The 21,297-nt window shown below is 44.8% G+C and overlaps 1 protein-coding gene and 1 pseudogene across 2 annotated transcripts; both read left to right on the top strand.

Annotated features, from left to right (window-relative positions):
- Positions 1-812: 812 nt before the first annotated feature.
- On the top strand, positions 813-2,136 carry LOC120019246 (annotated as a pseudogene).
- Positions 2,137-7,108: 4,972 nt separating this feature from the next.
- LOC120019536 (protein LBH-like) lies at positions 7,109-20,604 on the top strand. Of its 2 annotated transcripts, none has more exons than XM_038962835.1 (4): positions 7,109-7,211; positions 16,041-16,145; positions 19,479-19,647; positions 19,954-20,604. In XM_038962835.1, the coding sequence occupies exons 2-4, from the start codon at positions 16,059-16,061 to the stop codon at positions 19,983-19,985; spliced, it is 288 nt and encodes a 95-aa protein (XP_038818763.1). In that variant the 5' UTR covers positions 7,109-7,211; positions 16,041-16,058; the 3' UTR covers positions 19,986-20,604. The 2 variants fall into 2 exon arrangements, with proteins under 2 accessions (XP_038818763.1, XP_038818762.1); XM_038962834.1 differs by lacking the exon at positions 7,109-7,211 and adding an exon at positions 8,153-8,302.
- Positions 20,605-21,297: the final 693 nt, after the last annotated feature.

The following is a 21,297-nucleotide window of genomic DNA, read 5'->3' as shown; positions in this document are numbered from 1 at the left end:
CTGGCTGGCCCAATCCCGTCTGCTCGCCAGAGCACATATGCAACTCTCCCCATCACCCCAGGGCTGACGTTTGGCCCAGGGGTTGATGACATTATGGAGTAGACCGATAAGGTTCGTAGGGACTGGGATAACCTGAGACGGTTCATGCCGCCTCCTCAGGACCCGGGTCCTGCACCTGAACAACGGTGGGGTCCCTCTCCTGCCAAATTGCCTTGTGTTGAGGAACGACAGTGGAGAGGGGCACAGCGTGCGGTGGAGCAACAACCTGTCAACCGTCACCACCATAGGGACCCGTCAGGACCCCTGACACACCCTTCCCCGGCCGCTTCTCCCGGTCTCAAAGAGCAAAGTGGGAGGAGGGTGTGGAGTCCCCCTGGGTGTTGTCCACAATGCTCGAGGGGTACTGACTCCAATTCCGGTGCCGGTCCCCATCCTTCAGGGTCCTTCGTGTCACCACGGTGGCCGACCCCCTGAAGAGGAAAACCCTACAGCTGGAGATCTCCTCACTCCTGGACAAGGGTTCCATCTGAAGGATTGAGACATCAGAGCAGCTAGGTGGGTTCTACTCCACTTATTTTGTGGTCTCAAAAAGAGATGGAGGGTTTTGACTGATTCTGGACCTCCACAACCTCAATGGGTACTTGAAGGTACTGAGGTTTCACATGCTGTCCCCAGCCCGCGTGTTGCAGGCCGTGTTCAGGGACCAGTGGTTTGTGACGCTGGACCTGAGGGATGCATACTTCCATGTTCCTGTTCACCCAGTTCCTTGGCAGTATCTCCGATTCGCTTTTGAAGGGAAGGCTTACGAATTCATGGTTCTTCCCTTCGGCATCTCCTTGGCACCCCACACTTTCACAAAGTGCATGGACGCTATCCTGGCACCTCTCACGTCCCGAGGATTGTTGACCCTCAATTACCTGGACGATTGGCTGATTTGTGTCCTGACCAGTACCCAGGTCCTGTCAGACAGAGACATGCTCCTGACCCATCGGTGGGCTGGGCATTACTGTAAATGACAAAAAGAGTCATCTGATGCCCACCCAGAGGGTGGCCTTCATTGGCATGGAACTGGACTCAGTCCTCATGAGAGCACGCCTTCCCACCAGAAGGGTTTAGGCGATCTTATTTTGCCTCGACCACTTTTGGCATGGGCCGGTGTTATCTGCCATGACATGCCAACGCCTGTTCATCTCCAGCCTCTTCAATGGTGGTTCCTGGCTACACCCAAAGCGCCACCGTCACCACCAGCTGTGGGTGACCTCACAGTGCCTCGACCTTGTTGAGGTGGTGCTGTCTCTCCTTCTCTTAGGTGGGGTGGAGATGCTGAGGATGTGCCGCCGGGAGCTGGTCAGCACAGACGCCTCTCAGATCGTCTGGGGGGGTGTGACCAAGGGCAGGTCGGCTAGCGGCTGTTGGCTACCCCCTTGGAGCGGCAGGCACATCAATACAGTAGAGCTCTGAGCTGTACTGCTGGCCCTGTGGTCTTTCCTTCCACATCTGAAGGGAAGACATGCCCTGTTGAGAACGGACAACACCACAGTGGTGGCTTACATCAACCATCAGGGTGGACTGAGGTCCCACTGCCTCCATCTTATGGCACGGGAGCTCCTACTCTGGGCTCAGGGCTGTCTAGCGTCTCTACGCGCAGTGCACGTACCTGGCATCCTGAATGTGGCAGCGGATATGCTCTCAAGGAAGGGCCCGCCACCTTGGGACTGGAACCTACTTCCCCAGGTGGTTAGCACCTGTGGGACAAGTTCAGGAGGGCGCAGGTGGACCTGTTTGCCTCCCTGGATAATGCACACTGCCTGCCCCTGTGGTACTCCATGTCGGATCCACCAGGGCCTCTGGGCTTGTTCTGGCTTAAGATTGGACAGGGCTGGAGCTTTATGCATTCCTCCTTTTCCCTTGATCCAGGCTGTGCTGGACAGGACCAGGATGGCAGAGCATCGTTTGCTGCTGGTGGCCCCATACTGGCCCAGACAACCCTGGTTCAGCCTTCTCCTGTCCCTGTTGTCTGGGACACCTTGGCAACTGCACCTGCTGTCTCAGGCCGGGGTAACTCTGTAGCATCCGAGACCGCACTGCCTCAGTCTGTGGGCTTGGCCGCTGAACGGCACCAATGGTCCATGTTAGGACTACAGGAGGGCGTAATGAACACCATGCAGAGTGCAAGAGCACCGGCTACAACGGTGGCATAACAGTTGCGCTGGCGGTTGTTCTGCTCTTGGTGAACTGGTATTGAGGTTGTGCCCAACTCATGCGGGTGCAGTTTGTCCTCCAATACCTGCAGTCTCACTTGGATGAGGGCTTGGCAGCCTCAACACAGAGGGTATTTGGCCACTATATCTGCCTGCCATGAGGGGTGGATGGACAGGCCATTGGGGCGCCATCCCATGGTCTCCAGGTTTATGAAGGGCGTTCTTCGCCTGCGTCCAGCTAAGACCCGCTCAATGGCGAGCTGGGATCTGGATGTGGTCTTGGCAGCTTTGGCAAAGCCGCCTTTTGAACCGTTGGAGTCCGCCTCCCTGAAACACCTCTCTATGAAGGTGGCTTTCTTGGTAGCGATTACTTCCATGAAGAGGGTGGGTGAGCTCCAGTCCACCTTTAAGGGGAGATCATGGGTGGAAAGCCACACCTGTTGACCCAGTCGGAGGAACCGAAGAGACCTTCGGTGCCGGTATGCCTGGTGTTGGTGTCAGGCAGAGGAGCGGAGCAAGGAGGATCGCGCTCTGATCCAGGTGCGGCGACATCGTCGAATGAATGCCTCAGCTGATGGCACTCCTTCTTCAGCCTCTTGTTCAAGATACGGGGGTGGGGGGTGAACCCGAACTGACACTTGAACGGCGACAGTCATTCAAGTTTGGCAGTGTATTGTGACCATACTCTGCCCAGACAAGGAACTTGCTCCCGTTGCTGGCCTGGGTGGAGACGAAACAGCAGAGGAACTTCTCCAGCTCCTGGTTGGCCCGCTCCGTTTGACCATTCTACTGTGGGTGGAACCCCGAGGAGAGACTCAGCGACGCACCCAACAGGGAGCAGAAGGTCATCTCCCAGTTTCCGAGCGCCCAGTTCATCCTTGATGGAGTTAGACAGACCCTGGTGTAAATCCGTAACCAGTGCCTCAGTATTCAACCCACTCTCGGCTGGCGAGGGTGAGGAACTCAATGGCGAAGTCAGCAACTGGTCTGAACAGTTGAACAGTCGGCTTGCCGCTTCTCGTCCACCGACTGGGTGGTTGAAGATTCATTGCAGCTTGGCAGTGAAGGCTAAAATGGAGCTGCAGGATGGTGGCTGCTGTTCCCACATCACCATTGCCCACGTCAGGGCCTTGCCCCAGAGTAGAGAGATGATGTAGGCGATCTTGGCCCGATCGGCGTGGAACGGGGAGGACTGTAGCTCGAACACCAGAGAGTATTGTGTGAGGAACCTCTTACATCCTCCCGGGTGGCCATCATACCGCTTGGGGGCTGGGATCTTGGGTTCCCTGGAGGAACTACGGTGGCGCCTGTAGCACTGGGTGATGAGACTTGGGCATTGGTTCCTCCTGGGTTGAGGTTGGGTCGTGGTTGGAGGTAATCGTTAAGTGCCCGGAAGGTCTCTGATATTTGGGAGAGTTGTTCTTGCTGCTTCCCCAGCAGTGCTCCTTGGTGGGTTATAGCATTCTGGATCTGGGTGATCTCTGCTGGGTCCATGTTGAGGCAGAAGCTTACTGTGACGTGGTGAAGTTGGACCCAGGTGCAGAGAAGAGACCAGACGAGGAATCAGTGGTTAAGGATAAACATAATACTTTACTGACAAAACGGTAGTCGCAGGATCACATTACACTTGAAATACTAAAACAAAACACAGGGGCTCAACCTCACTCACAAAACAACCACACACGGTAAACATTTCAAGCTTCTGCAAAGGACAACAGAAAATCATAACGAGTAAATAGGACACACCTGAGTGTCGTTAATGTCTCTAGGACTGTCTCTGCCGCCCTCTGGTGACAGGTGGAACCATGACATCTAGGGTGTAATCATTAGTCCAACAGTTGCAAACAATAGTTTCTATTGGACAAATTCAGGTATGTTTATCCCCGTTCTGGTCCATTTGCTTCCGTTTAAGAAACGTTTTTCAACAGAATCGGCAGAATAAATATACCCCTGATCACACACAAACACAGTTCACTTTCATAGCAGCCTGATCGTTGTATAATTCCTTCTCACATCTACGCACTCTCCTCCTCTCACCTTTTCCCTTCACGTGTGGACTTCAGTACACAACACATCAGCTGTCTGTGACCAGGCAAAAAAAAAAATCCAAGCCGAACCTTCATATTATAAAGCTCTAATCTCTACACACAGCCTACATCATTGTCACCATATTAGCTAACCTCAAGTCAACAACATAGCTATTGGAACTAACGCGTTAGTAAACCTGCTACAATCATGCAGTACAGTGTACAGTTAGGAAGCAGTTTAGCAGTACCACGGGCGGGCCCGGATGGCAATACATTTATAAAACAAAAAGCTTACCTTGACTTGGAAGATTTCCAGTGTTGGATAGCCCGAGCAGGCTTGGTAAGATAGTATCCCTCTGTTTGAGCCGGGTGTTTGAGTATGCTAAACTTGGTGGCTGCATTCGCTATCTAAGTAAGTGAAAGTGAAAGGAAAAATATATATGAAATATAGATAGCACTCTCTCTCTCTCCCTCTTGCTTCTCCTTCATTTTTGATAAAAAACATTTGCTCAAAACTGTTCAACTATTGTCTTTCTCTTTGAGTCAACTACTCAACACATTTTATGCACTGCAGTGCTAGCTAGCTGTAGTTTATGCTTTCAGTACTACATTCAAATCAAATCAAATCAAATTGTATTTGTCACATACACATGGTTAGCAGATGTTAATGCGAGTGTAGCGAAATGCTTGTGCTTCTAGTTCCGACAATGCAGTAATAACCAACGAGTAATCTAACCTAACAATTCCACAACTACTACCTTATACACACAAGTGTAAAGGGATAAAGAATATGTACATAAAGATATATGAATGAGTGATGGAACAGAACGGCATAGGCAAGATGCAGTAGATGGTATCGAGTACAGTATATACATATGAGATGAGTAATGTAGGGTATGTAAACATAAAAGTGCATAGTTTAAAGTGGCTAGTGATACATGTATTACATAAAGATGACAAGATGCAGTAGATTATATAGAGTACAGTATATACATATACATTATATTAAGTGGCATTGTTTAAAGTGGCTAGTGATACATTTTTGATACATTTCCATTATTAAAGTGAGCTGGAGTTGAGTCAGTATGTTGGCAGCAGCCACTCAATGTTAGTGGTGGCTGTTTAACAGTCTGATGGCCTTGAGATAGAAGCTGTTTTTCAGTCTCTCGGTCCCTGCTTTGATGCACCTGTACTGACCTCGCATTCATTCTCTGATCCTTTGATTGGGTGGGCAACATGTCAGTTCAGGCTGCAAGAGCTCTGATAGGTTGGAGGACGTCCTCTGGAGGTTGTCATAATTACTGTGCAGTCTATGGAAGGGAGTGAGAACCACAAGCCTCCTAGGTTTTGTATTGTTGTTTATGTACCCAGAGGAGGACGGACACTAGCTGTCGTTCGGCTGCACCATGACAAGTGATGAATGCTCATCTCCAATGCTTGGAACAGCACCTTTGGATCTACTTCCCAATCCATTTGACGATGATCCTGGCTCAGTTGGCATGCCGGTAAGTGAAATTGAACAGCGGATCGGGCTGTCATGTGACCGAATGCTGCAGACAACGCATTCACTGGTCACTACGGAGGAGTTTTGGTTCCTGACTCAAAGGGAATACCCTGCCGTCTCCCTCTGAGAATTAATGCCGTGTTCAAAACAACTGGGAACTGGGAACTCTGAAATCTCCGACTTACAACTTCAGTGCGTTCAAGATAACTGGGAACTCTGAAAACAAATGAGCTCAGACTGGAAAAAATCATTTTGAACGGGCATCTAACTGGTAATTCCAACTTGGGAACTCTAGCCTCTTTCTAGAGTTACAACTTTCCGACCTAAAGATCATTGATGTCATGATTTGACCTCATATTTTTCAGAGTTCCCAGTTGTCTTAAAAGCATCATTCAACACAAGGCTACCCTTCGCCAGCTCAAATCTGTGTGAAGCTGGAGTTAGTGCTCTCATCTGCATTAAAACCAAATATCGATCTAGGTTGCATTTGACAGCAGAGATGATGTGCACACTGTTGACCACGCTCCTTGACTTTGAGAAGCTCTAATGTGACATGCATCAAGCACACCCATCTCATTAGTGGTGGTGAGATAAGAGACATTATATCAGACTCATTTGCAATTGACTGTCACAGCACCACATTAAAAGAATGTGCTGGCGAGTTGAAAAGACAAATCAGAAATATATATTTGAAATGTAACATTAAGAACAAATTCTTATTTACAATGACGGCCAAACCCAGACAACACTGGGCCAATTGTGCGCAGCCCTATGGGACTCCCAATCACGGCCAGTTGTGATACAGCCTGGATTTGAACCAGGGTGATGCCTCAGACACTGAGATGCAGTGCCTTAGACCACTGCGCCACTCAGGAATCTAAATACTGTTAGAATGTTTTTCAATTGACTGCCAAAGCCCCAAATAAAAAAAAGTTAACATGGGCGGTTAATTACATATTTTTTTAACATGGTTGGGGGTCGCAAGAATTTTCCGATATCGAAATCTGGTCATGGGCCAAATAAGTTTGGGAACTCCTGGGTGTAGAGTATGCCTGGCATTACCTACAAAACAGCTTCCTGCATATTACATTCTGACCACACCGCTTGTGTTGCGTGCGCAGGTGTTGCAAAATAAATGTACACATACATGATATTCAATCATTGCACCCACACTGCTGGTCCGCGTCAACGAGCGTCTGCATAGCCAGGCGCTAAAAAATAACTTGGTTCTAGTTTTGACGCATGACGCGCTGCAAGTCCAGCCTCTCCCATCTTCTCATTGTTTTTTATGAGCATATACCCACATCAGCGATTGAAAGATGAACTGATATCCACAGTCCAGTCCAGTTGTTTGCCAACCCCCATATAAAGTCCAAAGAACAAGAAAAGCCGGAAGGAGGAGAGATTACTAGAAACAAACTCGGTTTACCCTTTTATGTGTGGATTCATTGTCGGAGTGGAGGACCTTGTGCAATACAGGTAAAATAACAACCCAATGTTTATATCCCAGGACAAATTAGCTAGCAACAGCAAGCTAGCTAGCTAACTTGCCATAAATGTTTAATGCTTTTCCACCTGTTCCTAAATTAATATAGTTGGTTCAGAATTTGTTTTGAAATTTCAACCTGCGAGTCCTGATCGCATCTGGTGTGGGTGGACAAAATCCACATGCGTGCGATGGTGCACGTGAACGAGCGGTCTGGTCAGCATGTTAGCCTGAGTCAGAATGACATTAGTGTGGCTTTGAATATAGGGAGAAATTAAATTGTTTCATTATTTATGCAAATTACACAATTGTACATATACATGAACCAAAAGGTCCTTTTTAAATCAATGAAATATACACTTTCATTGCATTAGTGGAACCCCACTTGTATAGGGAGCATAGGAGGCAAGGCTATATAACGCACTTTGGGTCTGTGGCCAAGTAGCCTAAATTTGGTAAAAAGTGAGAATCATTGTCTTCACATTCTTAGGATATGTTATCTTTCTATCCTCCTCTCTCAATCTCCCTCTCTCTTATCCTCTCACAACAGAGAGAGAGAGAGACACACACAAATACAGTCAATGCCAAGAATGTGCAAAGCTGTCAGCAAGGCAAAGGGTGGCTACTTTGAAGAATCTCAAATATCACATTTCTTTAACACTTGTTTGGTTACTACATGATTCCGTATGTGTTATTTCATAGTTTTGATGTCTTCACTACTATCCTACAATGTAGACATTTTTTAAAATAAAGAAAAACCTTTGAATGAGTAGGTGTGTCCACATTTGACTGGTACTGTACCATGCACAGAGTGAGATATACAAATCGCGTGCGCACACACTTCCAAAGCTCACTGACACTCCAGTTCTCCAGTGAACTAAAGCTGTTTTTTCCTGTTGGGAAGTGGAATCGGAAACTTCAGTGTATGCACAGAGCCACGAACTCACAGAGAAACAATCAAACTATTGTTGTAACTCCAGTACGACCTCGGCGAAAGGCCACGACAGCTCCACTCTATATCGGAGTAGCCTACACCATCTGCGGATAAATCAAGACCATACCAGAACATTAACGTTTGATAAAGGTAAGCGTTGCTCAGTTTCTTCTCCTTATGCGTGTTTTCAGCAACATCCTCAGAAGCAGAATCACAAGTTTGAGGTGATTGCCCTTTTAAGTGTTTACTGCTTGGATAAAAGGAGTATGTCCAACTGTCCATTCCATGGCATTATCAAGATAGCTTTCCTATATAAATAAAGCCATATATGCAGTCTAAAATTATTTTATTTTAGATTTTAAAAAATGCATGTAGAACACAGATGAAAATAGTATAATTTATTGATATTATATTGTAAGCTACAAAAAAGGCTGTAGTTGAAACAATTGATCAATTGTAGTTGTAGTAGCTGTAGTTGATCAATCTGTGATTTATAAATATGAAGAAATTATGTCATTTTGATGTCATATGCAGATTACCCTAAATTACTAAATACATAAAACACACGTATGGCACATTCAGATGTAGGCCTACAATGTACTTTGTTTAGAACGTGGTTGGTTTCAATTTGCACAACCAAGCTGGCAAAATATGTGATTTTATGTGATTCTTTGGGCCATAGTTTTTCCTGATTGTGTAATATACCTTGCCATGCCTTAACCTTCTGTCGGTTTACAAGCTTGAGCGTGTTATTTCTGACTGATGTTAAATGAAAAGACTTCAATCATTTGCATGGATTTGAATGCCACGTTTAACAAATTGGGACTCGCATGCACCCTTCAGGCAAGATCTTTTAAAAATCCACCTTTCCAGAAACAAGTCTCTTACCGTTGCTGCTTGTTATAGACCCCCCTCAGGCCCCGAGTGTGCCCTGGACACCATATGGGAATTGATTGACCCCCGTCTATCTTCAGAGTTCATACTGTCAGGTGACCTAAACTGGGATATGCTTAATAAGGCTAGGGGTTCCGCTACATTCGCTGAAATGGCAGAGCGCGAAATTCAAAAATATTTTTTTGAAATATTTAACTTTCATACATTCACAAGTGCAATACACCAAATTAAAGCTTAACTTCTTGTTAATCTAGCCATTGTGTGCGATTTCAAAAAGGCTTTACAGCGAAAGCACAACCTCCAATTATGTTAGGTCAGCGCCTAGTCACAGAAAAACATACAGCCATTTTCCAGTCAAAGAGAGGAGTCACAAAAAGCAGAAATGGAGATAAAATGAATCACTAACCTTTGATGATCTTCATCAGATGGCACTCATAGGACTTCATGTTACACAATACATGTATGTTTTGTTCGATATAGTTCATATTTATATCCAAAAATCTCAGTTTACATTGGCGCGTTATGTTCAGTAATGTTGTGCTTCGAAAACATCCGGCGAATTTGCAGAGAGCCACATCAAATCAATTTACAGAAATACTCATCATAAACTTTGATAAAAGATACAAGTGTTACACATAGAATTAAACATATACTTCTCCTTAATGCAACTGCTGTGTCAGATTTCAAAAGGGTTTTACGGAAAAAGCACACCATGCAATAATCTGAGTACAGCGCTAAGCCACAAAAACAAGCCATACAAATACGCCATGTTGTGGAGTCAGTAAAAGTGAGAAATAGCGTTATAAATATTTACTTACCTTTGATGATCTTCATCAGAATGCACTCCCAGTTCCACAATAAATGTTTGTTTTGTTCGATAAAGTTCATCTTTATTTCCAAATACCTCCTTTTTGTTAGCACGTTTAGTTCACCAATCGAAATCCACAAGGCAAGTCCAGACGAAAAGTCAAAAAAGTTCTATTACAGTTCTTAAAAACATGTCAAACGATGTATAGAATCAATCTTTAGGATGTTTTTATCATAAATCTTCAATAATGTTTCAACCGGACAATTCCTTTGTCTTTAGAATGAAAAGGAACGCAGCTCGCGCTCACGGCCGCGCACGAGACTTAGGGGTCTGGCAGAATGCCATAAAATTAGTCAAACAGCTCTTATTCTCTTCCCCTTCATAGTAGAAGCCTGAAACAAGGTTCTAAAGACTGTTGACATCTAGTGGAAGCCGTAGGAAGTGCAATATGACCCCATAGACACTGTATATTCGAAAGGCAATGACTTGAAAAACTACAAACCTCAGAATTCCCACTTCCTGGTTGGATTTTTCTCAGGTTTTTGCCTGCCATATGAGTTCTGTTATACTCACAGATATCATTCAAACAGTTTTAGAAACTTCAGAGTGTTTTCTATCCAAATCTACTAATATCTTAGCTTCTGGGACTGAGTAGAAGGCAGTTTACTCTGGGCACGCTTTTCATCCGAACGTGAAAATGCTGCCCCCTATCCCAAACAGGTTAACACCCTGGCCGTCCTACAATCTAAAATAGATGCCCTCAATCTCACACAAATAATTATTATTACAACCATAAATCCATAACCATGGGCACCCTCTTAGATATCATCCTGACCAACTTGCCCTCTAAATACACCTCTGCTGTCTTCAACCAGGATCTCAGCGATCACTGCCTCGTTGCCTGCGTCCGTTATGGGCCCGCGGTCAAACGACCACCCCTCATCACTGTCAAATGCTCCCTAAAACACTTCAGCAAGCAGGCCTTTCTAATCGACCTGGCCCGGGTATTCTGGAAGGATATTGACCTCATCCCATCAGTAGAGGATGCTTGGTTGTTCTTTAAAAGTGATATCCTCACCATCTTAAATAAGCATGCCCCATTCAAAAAATGTAGAACTAAGAAAGGACACTCTATAGCCCTTGGTTCACCCCAGACTTGACTGCCCCTGACCAGCACAAAAACATCCTGTGGCGTTCTGCATTAGCATCGATTAGCCCCCGTGATATGCAACTTTTCAGGGAAGTCGGGAACCAATATACACAGTCAGTTAGGAAAGCTAAATCTAGCTTTTTCAAACAGAAATTTGCATCCTGTAGTACTAATTCCAAAAGGTTTTGGGACACTAAAGTCAAAAAGATTAAGAGCACCGCCTCCCAGCTGATGTTCTGAAAGAGCTGCAAAATCTGGATCCCTACAAATCAGCTGGGCTAGACAATCCGGACTAGACAATCTGGACGCTCTCTTTCGAAACTTTTCCGCCAAAATTGATGCAACACCTTTTACTAGCCTGTTCAACCTCTCTTTTGTATCTTCTGAGATCCCCAAAGATTGGAAAGCTGCTGCGGTCATCCCCCTCTTCAAAGGGGGAGACACTCCAGACCCAAACTGTTATTGACCTATATCCATCCTGCCCTGCCTTTCTAAAACCTTCGAAAGCCAAGTTAACAAACAGATCACCAACCATTTCGAATCCCACCGTACCATCTCCACTATGCAATCTGGTTTCCGAGCTGGTCATGGGTGCACCTCACCCACGCTCAAGGTCCTAAACGATATCATAACCGCCATCGATAAAAGACAGTCATATTCATCGACCTGGCCAAGGCTTTCAACTCTGTCAATCACCACATTCTTATCGGCAGACTCAATAGCCTTGGTTTCTCAAATGACTGCCTCGCCTGGTTCACCAACTACTTCTCAGACAGAGTTCAGTGTGTCAAATTGGCGGGCCTGTTCTCTGGACCTCTGGCAGTCTCAATGGGGGTGCCACAGGGTTCAATTCTCAGGCCGACTCTTTTCTCTGTATACATCAATGATGTCGCTCTTGCTGCTGGTGATTATCTGATCCACCTCTACGCAGATGACACCATTCTGTATACCTCTGGCCCTTCTTTGGACACTGTGTTAACAAACCTCCAAACGAGCTTCAATGCCATACAACACTCTTTCCATGGTCTCCAACTGCTTTTAAATGCTAGTAAAACTAAATGCATGCTCTTCAACCGATTGCTGCCCGCACCCGCCCGCCCGACTAGCATCACTACTCTGGACGGTTCTGACTTAGAATATGTGGACAACTACAAATACCTAGGTGTGTGGATAGACTGTAAACTCTCATTGCAGACTCACATTAAGCATCTCCAATCCAAAATTAAATCGGCTTCCAATTTTGGAACAAAGCCTCCTTCACTCATGCTGCCAAACATACCCTCGTAAATCTGACTATCCTACCGATCCTTGACTTTGGCAATGTAATTTACAAAATAGCCTCCAACACTCTACTCAGCAAACTGGATGTAGTCTATCACAGTGCCATCCGTTTTGTCACCAAGCCCCATATACTACCCACCACTGCGACCTGTATGCTCTCGTTTGCTGGCCCTCGCTACATATTCGTCGCCAAACCCACTGGCTCCAGGTCATCTATAAGTCTTTGCTAGGTAAAGCCCCGCCTTATCTCAGCTCACTGGTTACCATAGCAACACCCACCCGTAGCACGCGCTCCAGCAGGTATATTTCACTGGTCATCCCCAAAGCCAACACCCCCTTTGGCCGCCTTTCCTTCCAGTTCTCTGCTGCCAATGACTGGAATGAATTGCAAAAATCACTGAAGCTGGAGACTTATATCTCCCTCACTAACTTTAAGCATCAGCTGTCAGAGCATCTTACCGATCACTGTACCTGTACACAGCCAATCTGTAAATAGCACACCCAACTACCTCATCCCCATATGTTTTTTTTTGCTTTTTTGCACACCATCATCTGCACATCTATCACTCCAGTGTTAATGCTAAATTGTAATTATTTTGGCTCTTTGGCCTATTTATTGCCTTACCTCCCTAATATTCTACATTTGCACACACTGTACATAGATTTTTCTATTGTGCTATTGACTGTACGTTTGTTTATGTGTAACTCTGTGTTGTTTTTTTTGTCGCACTGCTTTGCTTTATCTTAGCCAGGTCGCAGTTGTAAATGAGAACTTGTTTTCAACTGGCCTACCTGGTTAAATAAAGGTTAAATAAAAATGTAATTAAAGAAAATCTTATGGACATGCACACAAGTATTGAAGCATCTGTTTCTTAGATTGAAAGGATTTGTAAAATGAATTCATATGAAAAGAATTTCAGAAGTGTAATGAGCAGAAGGCAATACAATATTTCCATAATCTTTTGGCCTATGTGGTTTTGTACTACCTCATCTGTTTTATTACCATAAGAAACAATAACAGGTGCAAACTGTGCATAATATGTGCATTTGATAAATCAGGTGAGTGTCAATTTTGACTCTCTCATGTTCCAGGTGAAGCCCTTAGTCCTGATCAGCATTTGTTAATGACACCTCTAGTTTGTAGTGCTATGTGTGACATTTCCATAGATTTGAATATGGTTTTCCATATTGCTCAGAGCAGGTGAAACTAGCCTCACTCAATATATATTTTTCTCCCTCCTCCACCTTACTTTCCCTTGTGTATTGTTGGAGTAAAGGAGAAATGAACTGTGTCAATGGCTCCCTCACTCTGGAGACGTTTAACCTGTCGCTGTCTGGGGAAAAGGATTGGAAAATCAATCAAGGATAATTTGTGAAAATTTGTTGCGAGTGTGTGTGGCTGAGTCATGCACACACACACACACACACACACACACACACGTTGTTGTATTGTTGAAGCTTCTTAAGATAGCCTAGTTCAAAACAAAATGGTACAAAAGTTAGTCACAAAAGCAGATGAGATGGTTGTTAAATGATCTTTTTAAACAAAAAATGAAGGGAGCGAATTTGGAGCAGCAGTTTTTATCTTGTGAGCGCTGAGCGATTTTATTTATTTATTTACATTTTTTTGCAAAGCAGGGGAAAGAATTTTGAGCAAAAACCGCTCTGAGGGATGAGTGGGATTTCCAACCACTCAACACTGCTCACATACCCCGATCAGGATAGATAATAAACAGAGTAGCAGCAGTGTATGTGAAGAGTGTGTGTGTCTCCGTGAGTGTATGGCGTCAATATGCATGCATGCATGCATGCATGCGTGCGTGCGTGCGTGCGTGCGTGCGTGCGTGCGTGCGTGTGTGTGTGTGTGTGTGTGTGTGTGTGTTGGAGTGTCAGTGTATTACTCTAATCACAAAAGTATGTGTGCATAGTAAGCGCCATTGCCAGCCCACATTACTGGGAGAAAACAAACTGCTAGTTGTTCTCATTTTATGTCATTGTCTTCTATCATGGAGGCACTGCATGTCTCAATGAAAGATGTGCATATATAAAATGAGCCAATTAGAAGCGAGGATAAGTATGGCGATGGGCCAATTAGATGCCGGGATAAGAATGGACATGGGCCAATTAGAGACCAGGGTGAGTATGGACATGATAGCATGAAGGGCAATTGACTCTTTTGTCACCATAGTGAGTCAGGACATTTGCTAAGTCTCTTCCGAATGAGAGCTTGATTGACATATGGTTGATATTTAGTCATCACTATTGGCTTAGTTTAGATTTTTGGCAGAGATCTGGGTGTTGACTGATTTGGAATGTTAAGCCAGCAACTGACTGTTATCTTGATGAACACTATGGAATGTGTGATGAGTTATGCATTTGTTTCTGGGCCTGATTGATGCAAGGCATGTCGATCTTACGATCTGTCACTGTTTTGGGCTCTGCTCCAGTCTCAAAACACTTATGTCACAACTGGCTCCCTTAGGTTATACTGCACGCACGCACACACACACTGCCCACCCACTGTCCATCCACCTACTCGCCATTTATACCCTCTTGAGTATGGCACTCGTTTCCATGAAAGATGTCTCGGTTTTTGAACTTTCCCCCATAGATGCCTTCCAACCCTCCAATCCAACCCACTTTGGTCACAGCTCACTCCCTAAGGTTATTCTCTGTTTTCAGGACTGGGCCAATGCAATAAACACATCCTTACCCTATCAATACCCACTTCCCCTCTGGAGTATGACACTTATTTTCATAAAAGGCATGTTGATTATTGACTGCCCACCATGTCTCCGTGGCAACAGCCAGGGGAAGACCATGCACACATTGAAATGAAAGGGTTGCTTGGCAGAGAAAATCAGTAGATTAGTCATCCTACCAAACACATACACACACACACACAGACATTAGTAAACCTGCATTTCGTATGCACACACACGATACCAGAATTTTGACTTTGATACCGATACCATGTTTCGTATCACAATACTCGATACCAAAATGACACAACAGCAAAAAAGGTGGAGAATTAGTCAAAGTCACAGAATGGTGGACTGAACTTTTGAGTTCAATATCAATGCATTCATTAATCAATGAAACGTTCATATTATCAATTTGACTTAATTTACCCTATTGATAAATTGGGTAAATCAAGAAGCCTATTCACAATACTGGTGAATGCATATTCAGTAGGAGTGTGTGCATGCATGAAGTATTTCTGCTTGTTTTGGCTGATTTCACGGGGCTACAGATTACAAATGATCTGTTTCCCTTCCATTTGGGACTTATTTCATAATACTGATCAGAGCATTTGGTAGGCGCATGCGCATGAGCGGAATCAGGCCGTGTAGCAATCATTGGCACAAGAGTACTTAATGACTGTCAGAGATACACCCAATTCCAAACCAATCATTCATTACTTGCCTGTAGGTCGTTACTAGCCTGGTCCCAGATCTGTTTGTGTTGTCTGGCCAACTCTTATGATAAGTTGGCAAGACAGCACAAACAGATCTGGGACCAGGCTAGGTCCCAAGTGACTCACAGATAAAAATGTAATTGAATAGGAATCAGGAGTATGGTATTAGATAGACTTTTCCCCCCTATTTCCCAAACCAATTCAGCCCTCGTTAGTCTATGAGGGATAGTGAACAAGGGACTAGTTCTAGGGATGTTTGGTTTGGAACGATGCAATACTTTACAGCTTTGTTAGTGTAGTGAGAACATGTCCTTCTTATCTTTTGGCTTGGCTGAAGGCGAGGCTTGCTGACAGGATGACAGAAGTGATGAACACCTGTGATTCGACGGTGGGAGACTTCAACATTGGAGGCGCCTCAGGAGAAGAGGGTATATCCTTTCAGGTGGGACTAATTCACACAGACACACTCACAGACAACACTAAAACAAACAAAAGGAACACACCCACAGTTCCACAAACAACACAAACTCACAAGAAGACACTACAGCGCCTGCCATGCCGACTACTGCTCATCCTGTGTCTCTCTAACCTGCCGTTCCCCCAGTGTGTGTGTGTGTGTGTGTGTGTGTGTGTGTGTGTGTGTGTGTGTGTGTGTGTGTGGGCGGAGACAGGTGTGCTGGAGGCAGAGCAGATCCCCACCAGCTGCAACCTGTTCCATAATCAAGACCTCTACAAATACTCAGCCCTGCCACTTCCACGCTGCCAGATTGTAACCTCTGCTCAGTCTGCATTTTTAGCCATTTGTTCCTGCATAGATCCTGTTTTCGTGTTGTGCCTGTTTTTCTGTCCGCTCTGACTCTGGTCCCTGTCTCCAGTCCCACGTCTCGTCAGTCCTGCTACCCTGTCCTGGACCCCCCCCCTCCACTCTACTGCTTTCTTGGATGCCTCTCCGGACCAGTTTACCCAGCCCCAACTCCCCTCACTCCAGCCTCAGCACCTGGCTCCCTGCAATCCGCCCTAGCTTTCCTTGGCCTGCACCCCATATTCCCCGTTTTTCAATAAATACCTTGATTACCTTATCCCAGTCTCCTCGTCTGAGTCTGCTCTTGGGTTCACCTGCTCCGCTCCGCGTAACAGCACAACATAGTTACCCACGTAGTAACCCCATAGAATTGAATTCTTCATGGCATGCTCTCAGATCTCTCTCTTCTCCTCTCTCCTTCTCTGTAGACCCATGACAGGTGTAAATGTCCTTCCACCGCTCTGAGCTGACGTCAAGGCAATTTCTGACTGCACCTCAATCACACCCTTTCATCCCCCTCTCATCCTCCCCCCCAAAAAATCTGATATCTGCTAACCTTTTACAGTCAAGACCCAAAGAATTCATGTCCCCCCAAAGAACTCACTGCTCTCTTGTGACTAAAATCTAAAGGAAAAGTGTGTCATTACTTTGACGAACATATGCATGTGGGGACTTCATGGATTTGGCTCGTAATCAATAGGGGCCTTGAGTAAAGCCGACGCAAGCTCTCAAGTAAGAGATGGCAGCCAATCCAGCAGCAAGCAGTTCCTTTCTCAGCCAACTGGCTTGCCCCATTGCAGATGCAGGTGTCCTTCACTGAGCCCCCTCTTCCTGCTCTAGTGCAGTGGTGTAATGGAAGTAATCGCACGCCACACAAAGTGAGTCACACATCCTCTTATCGGCTTGAGCTCTTCAGAGGCCTGGGCTTTTGCCAGAGAAGTCACACTTGCAGCATGTGGCGAATGCAAAGCACCTCTTTCCCCCCGGCATCCATTTCAAAGCATTAAATTACATTTTTGAGCAGTGGGCAATGACAATCAGGGAGGGAGGAATTGGAAAACATACAGTGCATTTGGAAAGTATTCAGTCCCCTTGACTTTTTCCACATTTTGTTACGTTACAGACTTATTCTAAAATGGATGAAAAAATATATATCATCTCATCAATCTATACACAATACCCGATAATGGCAAAGCGAAAACAGGTTTTTAGACATCTTAGCAAATGTATTAAAAATAAAAAACAGATTCCTTATTTACATAAGTATTCAGAACCTTTGCTATGAGACTCGAAATTGAGCTCAGGTGCATCCTGTTTCCATTGTTCCTCCTTGAGATGTTTCTACAACTTGATTTGAGTCCACCTGTGGTAAGTTCAATTGATTGAAGAATATTTGGAAAGGCACACACCGGTCCAAGTAAGGTCCCACTGTTGACAGTGCATGTCAGAGCAAAAACCAAGCCATGAGGTCGAAGGAATTGTCTGTAGAGCTCCGAGACAGGATTGTGTCGAGGCACAGATCTGGGGAAGGGTACCAACACATTTCTGCAGCATTGAAGGTCCCCAAGAACACAGTGGCCTCCATCATTCTTAAATGGAAAAAGTTTGGAACCACCAAGACTCTTCCTAGAGCTGTCACTCTGACAGAACCAGATGGCCACTCTGACAGAGCTCCAGAGTTCCTCTATGGATATGGGAGAATCATCCAGAAATACAACCATCTTTGCAGCACTCCAACAATCAGGCCTTTATGGTAGAGTGGCCAGACGGAAGCCACTCCTCAGTAAAAGGCACATGACAGCCAGCTTGGAGTTTGCAAAAAGGTACCTAAAGGACTCTCAGACCATGAGAAACAATATTCTCTTGTCTGATGAAACCAAGATTGAACTCTTTGGCCTGAATGCCAAGTGTCACGTCTAGAGGAAAGCTGGCACCATCACTACGGTGAAGCATGGTGGTGGCAGCATCATGCTGTGGGGATGTTTTTCAGCGGCAGGGACTGGGAGACTAGTCAGGATCGAGGGAAAGATGAACGGAGCAAAGTACAGTGAGATCCTTGATGAATACCTGCTCCAGAGCACTCAGGACCTCAGACTGGGCGAAGGTTCACCCTCCAACAGGATAATGACCTTACGTACACAGCCAAGAGAAGTGGCTTCGGGACAAGTCTCTGAATGTCCTTGAGTGGCCCAGCTAGAGCCTGGACCTGAACCTGATCGAACATCTCTGGAGAGATTTAAAAATAGCTGTGCAGCAACGCTCCCCATCCAACTTGACAGAGCTTGAGAGCATCCGCAGAGAAGAATGGGAGGAACTATCCAAATACAGGTGTGCCAAGCTTGTACCGTCATACCAAGAAGACTTGAGTCTGTAATCGCTGCCAAAGGTACTTCAACAAAGACTGAGAAAGGGTATGAATACTTATGTAAATGTGATATTTCAGTTTTAAATTGTATTTCTAAAAAACAATTTTTGCTTTGTCATTATGGGGTATTGTGTGTAGATTGATGATGGAAAAAAATTATTTAATCTAGTTTAGAATTCGCCTGTCACAACAAAATGTGGAAAAAGTCAAGGGATCTGAATACTTTCCAAATGCACTGTATAATTATGTCTTTAATTTCCCATTTAAGTCACTAGACATCTCTGAGGCAACAACAAGTACCTCTCTCACAGAGCATCATCTAGTGGTTGCGATTATCCATACTGTCTGGTTCTGGAATGTATTTGAGACCTTGGAGACTACTTGGTAAATTACACATTTGTTGGATGCCAAGAAAGTTGCATAATCAGAAAACTGACCATAGAATCTAGGGTCAACCTGATACTACTCCATCAATGTCACATGTTACAAGCAGGGTTGGGGTTACCAGCAATTCAGTTTTTAATTCAGTGGAATTCACCCCAACCCTTACCCTGGTTGCCAGATTTTCCCCTCTTTTTTTGGTGACACTGACATGATTGTGTTTCCAGATCTTTCCAGACTCCCACGAACGGTTCCCCCAGCTGTCCAAACGGCTTCCCTCCATCGTGGTGGAGCCCACTGAGAGCGGGGAAGTGGAGAGTGGCGAGCTCCGCTGGCCCCCCGATGACCTTAGTTACCCTGATGAAGACCCCGGAGAGGCCCAGGCCCAGGCAGCAGGTGAGAACCGCTCAAATCCATTTCCAGCCAAGAGAAGTGAGAACCAAAAGGGCTTTCCAGGGGACAATATAATAGAATCGGTTTATTTTTTCCCAGAACTTCAAACAAAAGAGAGAGGGACTACAGAACTCTTACTTTCTATGCCTACTGAATAACATTTTTAAACAATAGTATTGTGGGTTGTGATTTGGAATACCGGTAAAGACTAGGAGCTTGTCGGTTGTAGTCTGGGGTGGAGCCTGTAATCAAAATGTAGCTATACAAATTGAATGTATTTAAATGTGTGTGTGTGTGTGTTGGTGGCAGGCGAGGATAATCCAGCAGAGGTACAGCAATGATGGGAGGAGTTTAAAACTGACTCTCACAGTGCTGGCACCATTCCAGCCACACACTGTGAGTGTCTCCATGATGGACAGAAGCAAGGAGGAGGGTGTTCAGGCTAAGCCCGTAATCAACTAGAACCGCCAACTTGTTGGTAGACCTCCACAACACTTGGTGGGGCTGAGCCCTGTACGATTGTCTTAAATTGCTCATAGGTGCCAAACTCCAGTGAGTAGCTTGTTACTGTAGATTCATTTGTTGCTTGTTTTACTTTTTTAGGTTTCACAAACAACATTTTTTATGTACACCCCATTCAGAGTTTGTTTAGCTGTGATCTTTAGATACAGTATACAAAATAAAGATATGAACAGTTCTGTATATGCAATTTTAATGTATCTTGCTGCCTTAGACCAAAGTCTATCACAGTACTCTTATGAAAACTATATGTACTGTACACTGTAGATCACGGGTTGGAACTGGTCAGAACAGACAATTGGAAAATAACATCATTTTTCAAGGAACAGAAACAACCAGGAACAAAAGTGATCTCTAGTGTTCTGGAACAGAACCATTATTTTCAAATCTTGAGAACCGGCAAATAATCATATTTTTTTGTTACAAAAATATTTCTTATGTCGAGCATATACATTACCGGTAAAAAGTTTTAGAACACCTACTCATTCAAGGCTTTTTCTATATTTTTACAATTTTCTACATTGTAGAATAATAGTGAAGACATCAAAACTATGAAATAACACATATTGAATCATATAGTAACCAAAAAAGTGTTTAACAAATCTAAGTATATTTTATATTTGAGATTCTTCAAATAGCCACCCTTCGCCTTGATGACAGCTTTGCACACTCTTGGCATTCTCTCAACCAGCTTCATGAGGTAGTCACCTGGAATGCATTTCAATTAACCGGTGTGCCTTCTTAAAAGTTAATTTGTGGAATTTCTCACCTTCTTAATGCGTTTGAGCCAATCAGTTGTGTTGTGACAAGTTAGGGGGGGTATACAGAAGATAGCCCTATTTGGTAAAAGACTGAGTCCATATTATGGCAAGAACAGCTGAAATAAGCAGAGAAATGACAGTCAATCATTACTTCAATACATGAAGGTCAGTCAATATGGAACATTTCAAGAACTTTTAAAGTTTCTTCAAGTGCAGTCGCAAATACCAGCAAGCGCTATGATGAAACTGGCTCTCATGAGGACCGCCACAGGAATGGAAGACCCTGAGTTACCTCTGCTGCAGAGGACAAGTTCATTAGAGTTACCAGCCTCAGATATTGCAGCCCAAATAAATGCTTCACAGAGTTCAAGTA

The sequence above is a fragment of the Salvelinus namaycush genome, chromosome 24 (genome assembly GCF_016432855.1).
Source record: "Salvelinus namaycush isolate Seneca chromosome 24, SaNama_1.0, whole genome shotgun sequence".
NCBI classification, from domain to species: domain Eukaryota; kingdom Metazoa; phylum Chordata; class Actinopteri; order Salmoniformes; family Salmonidae; genus Salvelinus; species Salvelinus namaycush.
This window is presented reverse-complemented; position numbering and strand designations above follow the sequence as displayed.

Coding starts and splice junctions, on each gene's coding strand:
- LOC120019536 (XM_038962835.1), top strand. CDS start 16,059: ATGACAGAAGTGATGAACACCTGTGATTCGACGGTGGGAGACTTCAAC. Junction 16,146..19,478: donor AAGAGGGTATATCCTTTCAG/GTGGGACTAATT, acceptor TTGTGTTTCCAG/ATCTTTCCAGACTCCCACGA. Junction 19,648..19,953: donor GGCCCAGGCCCAGGCAGCAG/GTGAGAACCGCT, acceptor TGTTGGTGGCAG/GCGAGGATAATCCAGCAGAG.